Genomic DNA, 8,595 nt, shown 5'->3' on the forward strand with positions numbered 1-8,595 from the left:
CGTTGAGTCTGACCTCATTGCGTTCCTCACTTTCGAAACGAACAGATTCAGGACCGAAGAGAATCGCACGCGAATCCTTCCGGTGTCAGTCCTCGAGATGCGCACGTTTATTGGCATTGTCCTTTACATGTCTGTTGTTGACCTTCCTTTTAGAAGGATGTACTGGTCAGTGAACACTCGTCAAGCGGATATCGCCGACTGCATTCCAAGAAACAGGTTCGACGAAACATGTCCCTATTTCATGCAGGGCACAATGATGAAGCGCGGGAAAAAGGAGAAGAAGGCTATGACTGTCTCCATAAGGTGTGACATGTGCTTACGAGCCTAAATAACAAATTTTCACAAGCTGCCAAACTTGAAACTTGCGTTGCTGTAGATGAAATGATTATCCCTTTCAAGGGCAGACATTCTCTCAAAGTTTATATGAAGAGTAAGCCTAAAAAATGGGGCTACAAAGCTTGGGCCCTGGCAGGCCGGTCTGAATACGTATATCGGCTTTACATGTATGGTGACAACCAATCGAAGACCCCCCGAACACCCCGGAAGACGTAGGCGAAAGTGGGAAGGTCGTTTTGCGACTCACTCATGATTGCCCTCCGGGAACAGAAGTATTTTTCGACAACTTCTTCGCTTCCATCGAGCTTTTAAATGAAATGAAAATGAGAGGACTTGGAGCGACTGCCACCATCAGAAAAACAAGATGTGCGAACTGCCCTCTGAAAACTGAAAAAGAATTGAAAAAGCAGAGAGAGGATCACTCGACTTCCGCTCAGGAAAGAGCACAGGAATTGTCATCTGTACCTGGAACGACAACCGCACAATGACAGCTGCATCAAAAATCCACGGCATTGAACCTTTTGATACATGCAGGCGCTACGAGAGAAAGACCAAGACTTATGTGGACGTGCAGAGGCCCAACATCATTAGGGTGCACAACCAGAGCATGGGTGGAGTAGACAAAGCAGATATGCTGCTGTTATTTTACAGAAACGACTTGAAAACAAAGAAGTGGTACAAAAGGATATGCTTTCACCTCATCGATCTTGCGGTTGTGAACACTTTTCTGCTTTACGGCGAAGCGAAATCGGCAGATATGCAGCTGGTTGACTTCAAGTTCCGGGTGGCACTTGGATTGATGCGCTCACTCGAGGGCATGCCCGGATTGAACCGGGATGGTGATTATCCTGTGCCTGCGAGTGTTGTGTCACCAACTAGTTCATTGAAGGCATCAGGCTCAGCAGCTGGAGTTGTTTCAAAGAGAGCCCATCATGTTGAACATTCTGTGCGGCACGACGATGTTGGCCATTGGCAAGTGAAAGTGGCGCAAAAAAACGCCCCCATGTGCAAGTTAAGGTCATGCACCAGGCGCACAAGGTTCTTTTGCAAAAAGTGTTCTGTGTATTTGTGCGTTCACACACAAAAAATCAACTGCTTTGAGAAATTTCATGCATCCTAAATTTTCGGGGAATTTCTACCCCCCCCCCCCACTCCTAGCTGCAACGTTTGTGGCATAATAAAATTTCCGATAAAATGAAGAGGAACCGTTTTAACTTTTTTCACGTGTCTTTCCATGAACACGAACTCTCTAAAAATATAGATTTCAGCAATGTTCACATCGTGAGACACCTGTGGGATATAAAGGATTAAAGTTGAACAATATATCCAATATGGTGTCATTCGCAGCACCTCGCACTTTTTTTGACGACCATTCCATTTCAGGCAAGTTAAAATCACCAGCCATGATTGTTTTGCCGTTCGTCATGTGACCATGCATATAATCCAGAAGATGTTGTAGATAACTAGTCTCAGCGTTAGGTGGTCTGTAGATAGCGCCTACAAATATGCAGCCTTTCTGCAGCTGTACTTTGCACCACACCGCCTCAATTTCTGGCCTATCTGGTAAAACAGTGTATCGTAGTTCTTTCTTAAAGTGCGGCACCCCCGCCTCTAGATCCATGCCATTCGGACTGCGCTCTGCCCCTGCAGTGTTCCAGTGCGTGACAGGCACGGTGTTATCAGGATTGAAGAGACAGACGTATTTTGTTTACTTGGACCACGTGGTAGTCTTCGCCGGAAATTTCTATGACCCCCTTAACCGGCTTGCTACTGTACTAGAGTCCATAGAGTCATCAGGCCTAACTCTGAAGACCGAAAAGTGCCGCTTCGCTTAAGTACCGCCTTGTCCACGTCATCAGCAAATATGGAGTTCGCCCCGACGTGCAGAAAACAGCTGCCATCAAAAAGTTCCCTCAGCCTATTGACAAGAAGACAGTGCGTCGATTCCTTGGCATGTGTGCCTGCTACAGGCGCTTTATCAAGGACTTTTCAAGCATACCCGACCCGCTGACACATCTAACTAAAGGTAACGTCGAGCTGAAGAGGGAAACGCTGCTGAACGATGCATTTCAAGAACTCAAACGACGCATACAGTCGCCACCGTTACTTGCGCACTACCGCGAGGACACCGGTACCGATATGCACACGGATGCGAGTAGCCTAAGCCACGGTTCCGTACTAATTCACAGGAAAGATGGACTTCAAGGGGTGAAAGCTTACGCTAGCTGGTCGATTCCAAAAGCGAAAGGCAATTATTTTACGACTGAAAAATAATGCCTCGACATTGTTTGAGCTAGTCCAAAATTTCGCCCTTTGCTATATGGCATGCCCTTCAAAGTGGAGAGCGACAATCACGCGTTGTGTTGGCTAGCGAATTAAACGAATCCTTCACGATGGCTGGCGCGGTGGAGCTCCACACTGCAAGAATATGTCATCACGGTAACCTATATTCCAGACTAAAACATCCTGATGCCGATTGCCTATCACGCACCCCCATTGACCCGCCGCCGCAAGATGACGAGGATGACGACGCCTTCCTTGTAATGATAAGCGCCGAAGATTTCTCTGAACAGCAACGACCAGATCCGGAGCTACACAGCATCGTGTATACTTGGAAGGGCACACTGACATTGTCCCTAGGGCATTTAGGCGAGGTTTGTCTTCGTTCTCGCTTCAAAAGAACATACTAGTAAAGAAGAACCTCTCATCAGTCCACTCCAACTACCCTCTTGTTGTTCCCTCACCAATGCGACCAGGCGCGCTGCATGCTCTGCATGACCATACGACCGCTGGGCACCTCGGATTATCCCGAACGCTATCGAAGAAACAGGAAAAGTATTCCTGGCAGCACCGGACCACCGACGTCGTCTGTTATGTTAAGACATGCTGAGACTGTCAGTGACGCAAGACACCACGGACAAGGCCAGCGGGATTACTACAGCCGATCGAGCCTCCTTGGCGACCATTTCCGCAGATCGAGATGGACTTATTAGGACCCTTTCCGGCGTCAACATTCAGAAATAAATGGATCGTCATGACGATGGACTACCTCACCCTCTTCGCTGAAACGAAAACTCTGCCGAAAGGTAGCGCCACTGAAGTGGTGAAATTCTTTGCCGAGAACACCCTGTTGCGACACGGCACTCAAGAAGTCCTCATCATCAACAGAGGAACTCACCCAAGCCATTCTGAAATACAGCTAGACAAGCCACATGATAAGACCAGCCTACCACCCGCAGATGAATGACCTTACGGAGTGCCTCAATGAGACCCTCGTCGACATGCTAGCAACGCACATCGACGTCGAACACAAGACGTGGGCTGCTGCCGTATGTAACATTGGCTTATAACACGGCAGTGCAAGAAACAACTCAAATTACAATGTTCAAGCTGATTTACGGCAGGAACCCGATGACGACTCACGATACCGTGCTGCCGTACGTCACCGCCGAAGAGAATCTTGACGTCGCTACCTCTATCTCGCGCGCCGAAGAAGCCCGACAGCTCGCCTGCCTGCTGATAAAGACCCACGAGATAACCGATAGCCGACACTACAACCTTCGACGACGCTACTTCGAATACCAACCAGAAGACCGTGTTTGTGTTTGGACCCCAATACGCCGACTAGGACTTAGCTGAAGGTTTTATGCCGCTATTTGCACAATCAAAAATGCCGATGAAGGCTAGGAAAAATTTATGAACCAGTTCCTGCAGATTTACAAGCGGCATTTCCCAGTAAAAACTTTTAGGCTAGGTAAAAAAATTCGCCGACCTTCGATAACTCCAGAACTGCGCCGAAAAATCAACGAGAAATATATGCTTTACCATCAGTTTGTTAAAATAAAAGATCCTGATACCTTAAAGCACTTTAAGGCATGCCAAAATAAATTAAAAATGAGGTTAAAAAAAGCACATCTAGTTACGTTTACTCTGAATTCCCGGGTTGCCTAACGAAAAGTGACCAGGTATGGCAAAACTTGAACATTGTTTTTAAACGCACGAAACTTTCACCTAGAATCGAGAGGTTGTCAATAAATGACTGTGAAATGTCTGGCTGCGCCCTTGCAGATTCCTTTAGCGAGTATTTACTTCATTATTCTGACCATGGTATACTTGAAGATTTTTACAATTTTATGACGATTAGAAATAATTCATCTGAATTTCTAAGCTCTATAATAGAGGATCAAATTACATCAGTTTTTCCTCTTTAAATAATAGTTCATAGGAATTCAGACACATCTGGTGAAATATGTTTTGGATGTCTTATGACCATATTTAACTCATATTTTTAACCTTTGCCTAACAAGTGCATGCTTTCCAAAGCGTATGCAAATTGCTAAAGTAACTATGCTCTTCAAAAAGGTGATCCGAATGAAATGAATAATTACCGACCCATCTCCATCTTACCCATATTTTCCTAAGGCTAGGAGAAGCTTATTCATTATCAGCTTTGTTCGTTCTTTGATTTGCACAAACTTATTTCAGATGCTCAACATGGATTTAGGAAGAACAAATCGACCAAATTAGCGTTGCTGGAACAGAAATAATTTATTTTGTCCGAATTTGGAAAAAAGAACTTTGTACTAGGTATGTATGTCTACTTTTATCAAGCATTTGATTGTATTCATCACTTAACATTGCTGAAGAAACTGGAAATTTATGGAATCCGAGGTCATTTTCTTGAACTTATCAAATCATATCTCAGTTTTCGACAACAGTTCGTTCAAATCGCAACATATCGTTCTGAATTAAAATCCATAGTTAAAGGTGTTCCTCAGGGCAGCATTCTTGGTCCACTTCTTTTTAACATTTACATCAATGATCTCACTAACCTCTCTACTAAACCTAAATATGTTTTGTATGCGGATGACGCTAGTATATTTCTATCTGCTCCAGATTGCCATATCTTACACAATGACGCGAATTCTCGCCTTACCAAGCTTAAAACGTGGTCAATAGTAAATCATCTAAACATAAATGTTAATAAGACGAAAGCTGTTATATTTCCACCTAAATAGAGGCAGCTGAATTCTCATGTAAGCTTAAGGTAAGGTGGCGTTCCGATAGAAATCACAAATAATATTAAAATTCGCGGTGTTACGTTTTCTCAGAGCATGCTATGGGATAGTCACATTGATCCCGTTCTAACTAAGTTAGCTCGAGCAGTCGGCATTATTTCCCATTACAGATCATATCTCCCGTATCAAGTAAAGATGGTGCTTTATAATTCCCTGTTTTACCATCATACTAATCACTGTTTCTTGGTCAGGGGCACAACCACGTATACAAATTTGCAAAAGATCTTTATACTTCAAAAAAAGCTTATCAGAGTACTTTTTAATCTGCCATACAACAGTCACTCGCAAGGTCTTTTCTCCAAAGCCTACGTAATACCAGTATTCAATCTTTACAATTATAAGCTAGCACTTGCATTCCAGCGCGAACTAAAATGTGATCTTGAATCTCTGCATGAGTTTTCATAACTGAAAAAGAGCACTGTGTTTTACCCTACCCGTCATAAAGAGGAGTGGATTGTACCAACTCCTAGAAGCAATTACGCAATGGAAAAATTATCCTTCACTCTTCCAACGCTATCAAACAACTGTAAAAAATACGGGACTGACCTATTCAAAATATCTAAACGTGAATTACGACAGCTTCACTGCACACATTATTAGTAACTCCATCTGTATTCCTATAATGTATCTGTGTTTATTATACTGCTTTGCACCCTCTTTACTTATTGTATTGATTGCTGCTCTATTTTCTTTGTTTCCATTTTTATTTCATTAATGAAATGATCCTGTTATTTTTGGCTCTGCTAAATTGAGAAGAGATAATATGCATACTTGTGTTTGTCTTTCCCTGCTTTGCTGTTGTTGCCCTGTAGAAGGGGGCTGTGGGCCTTTGTTAAGCTGCCGTTTACGAGCAGCTTTTAGCCACAGCCTCCTCCATCATCCCGATGGAAATAAAGATTTCTATTATTATTATTATTATTATTATTATTATTATTATTATTATTTTGCACCTTACTAGATCATGTGACGCATTGGTGCACTTGATTATGAGCTCGAACAGACGGCATTTTGTTATCCCAGCGGCGCCACTCACTACATGAAATAGCCCATGTTGTGCGACTTGAGACGTTCTACGAGCGCTCACGGACTTGGGGACTTTGCGTAGCTGAACTTAGGTCCATAAGTGACCTTTTCTTTTCTTGTCTGTTGTCCCCGAAGCCTGTTTAATCTATTTGCATCTGCGACGCGAATTGTGTAGAACTTTCTAGAAAGCGCGTTTGCTCCAGCGATTATTCTGGTACCTTCGATGGTTCAAGTATAAAAGTCGACGCGCTTGACCGGCACATAATATTTCGAACCATGTTCATTGCTATTAATCTGCTTTGAGTGTACCTTCCTCTCGCGTGCACAAATTCGCTGAATAACAAATCAGTTTCATCATTCACTCTTTTACAGCTGTATTATTCGCCGTCACTAATGCGTGACAATGTGGAGAGCCATTGTTGTGTCGCGTTATAAGAACACACAGCTGGTGCCATATGTGCGAGTGCTTCCTGTCCTTTAGCTGCGTTTTTTTGCGCGTGCTTTCTGTGTCATGATTCCGCAGGTTTCGTTACAGGCACCCTGAATATTCAGGCCAGCTGTATTCGAAGCAAGCATAGACAGCGTTTGCACCCCCCCCCCCTCTTGTGTATGTTCTGCAATAAATTTTAAGTAGATGCCATATGTTCTCCAGCCACAGAATCGGGGCAAATTATGCGACAATCCAGTTGTGCATTTGAGAGTAATTCTAGGACAGCATTGCGAGCATCATATCGACAAGGACGTGCATAATGAGGAGATAGAGTGCGTTAACCTACGGCGGCGCTGGAACGCTACATGGCCTGTTCTATTGTTGCGTTCGCTATCCTCCACCGCCACAGATATAGCGGCGTGGGTAGGGGGGGGGGGTCCGAAAGCACATCTCATGTCTGGAATTGAAAGCGGCTGTTCGCGCCCAGGCGATACCGCACTGCAACATGAGGCAGGTGGCATATTATTTTCGTCGACGGATATCTCAACACCAGAGTATGCGATAGATGCAATACAGCCCATAAAGGGAAGAGTCACCAGAATGATTTGATCTAGCCGACTATTCGAAGTGAAGGGCATCACGTACAACACGATTGAACATGTTAGACTGTCCATTTAGTACTTGGCTAAAAATGAACCCTTTTCTCTGAAATAGTTTCTGTTGGGCACCACACGTTCCAATTTTTTTTGTGTGAAACTGACTAGCGCATTCAGAAAGAAACTTTACGGAATTGGATTAGCAAGCTGTTTAAAAAATTTTGGCCATTACAACCGTCCTGCATCGACTTTCGGGCTTGGTGAAAAAACTCAGTCCTCAGGTAGCGTACACTTCTGTGGCATACCAGCCAAATTTTGCAGCATTGTGCATCGCGTGGATTTCGCATGCGGAGAGCGAAGTCGCCTTTTTCAAAAACAGCCTCTTTTCAGCGGAAGCGTTCTCCTCGCTCTTTTCCGGCTGCTATATTTAGTGATATAGAAGATTCCATAGGCGGCTGCCATGGGACAATGGCTGACATAAATCAAGGAGTGCATCTGGATCAGTGGGCTTCTTCCCACTCTTACTGTGTACACTTTTGGACGTAATTTAATACACAACCTCAAGTAAGCCAAAACATGCCATTCGAATTTTGATAGGTATCACTTACATCCGGAATTGCGACTATCTTACTATCGCCGGATATTGTATGTTAACACTCGGTCGTGCGCGCCCACGTTGGAATGAAACCTTCACCACACGATTTATCAGCGTCGTAGCTGTCATGCTTCGCCAATTTCTGTTACTTCTGGCCATTTAACTAGCCAGGAACGACTCCAAACTTAAGATCAGACCGCACGTGCGCTTGCTGCAGCACGGTCTCACTCCCGGTCCCTCCTGGCTAGGCGCCTTGGCACACTACGCTTCGTATTGAGCTGCTGCGGAAAATGCGCAGTTCTGATGTGGCTACTATCCGTTGGTGAAGCTGGTGCAAGAAAAAGGTGCATCGCAGCAACCAGCAGCGTCAGACTGGAGCACATGAGTGCCAGCTAACTCTGCAACTACAACCACAAATGCAACTACAGTTGCATTTAGCTTCATTAGTTGCATCTACCCGCGAAGCGCAGATACCGCTGCAACCATGCAGTGTCTCGACGAGTGCGCTTGATTGTTTCACTGAGGCTCAGTAAGGAC

At 44.5% G+C, this 8,595-nt stretch overlaps 1 protein-coding gene across 1 annotated transcript; it reads left to right on the forward strand.

Annotated features, from left to right (window-relative positions):
- The first annotated feature begins 423 nt into the window (after positions 1-423).
- On the forward strand, positions 424-1,456 carry LOC135912151 (piggyBac transposable element-derived protein 3-like). Its single transcript, XM_065444537.1, has 2 exons — positions 424-430; positions 774-1,456. The coding sequence occupies exons 1-2, from the start codon at positions 424-426 to the stop codon at positions 1,454-1,456; spliced, it is 690 nt and encodes a 229-aa protein (XP_065300609.1).
- Positions 1,457-8,595: the final 7,139 nt, after the last annotated feature.

Source organism: Dermacentor albipictus, chromosome 8 (genome assembly GCF_038994185.2).
Source record: "Dermacentor albipictus isolate Rhodes 1998 colony chromosome 8, USDA_Dalb.pri_finalv2, whole genome shotgun sequence".
Taxonomy (NCBI): Eukaryota; Metazoa; Arthropoda; class Arachnida; order Ixodida; family Ixodidae; genus Dermacentor; species Dermacentor albipictus.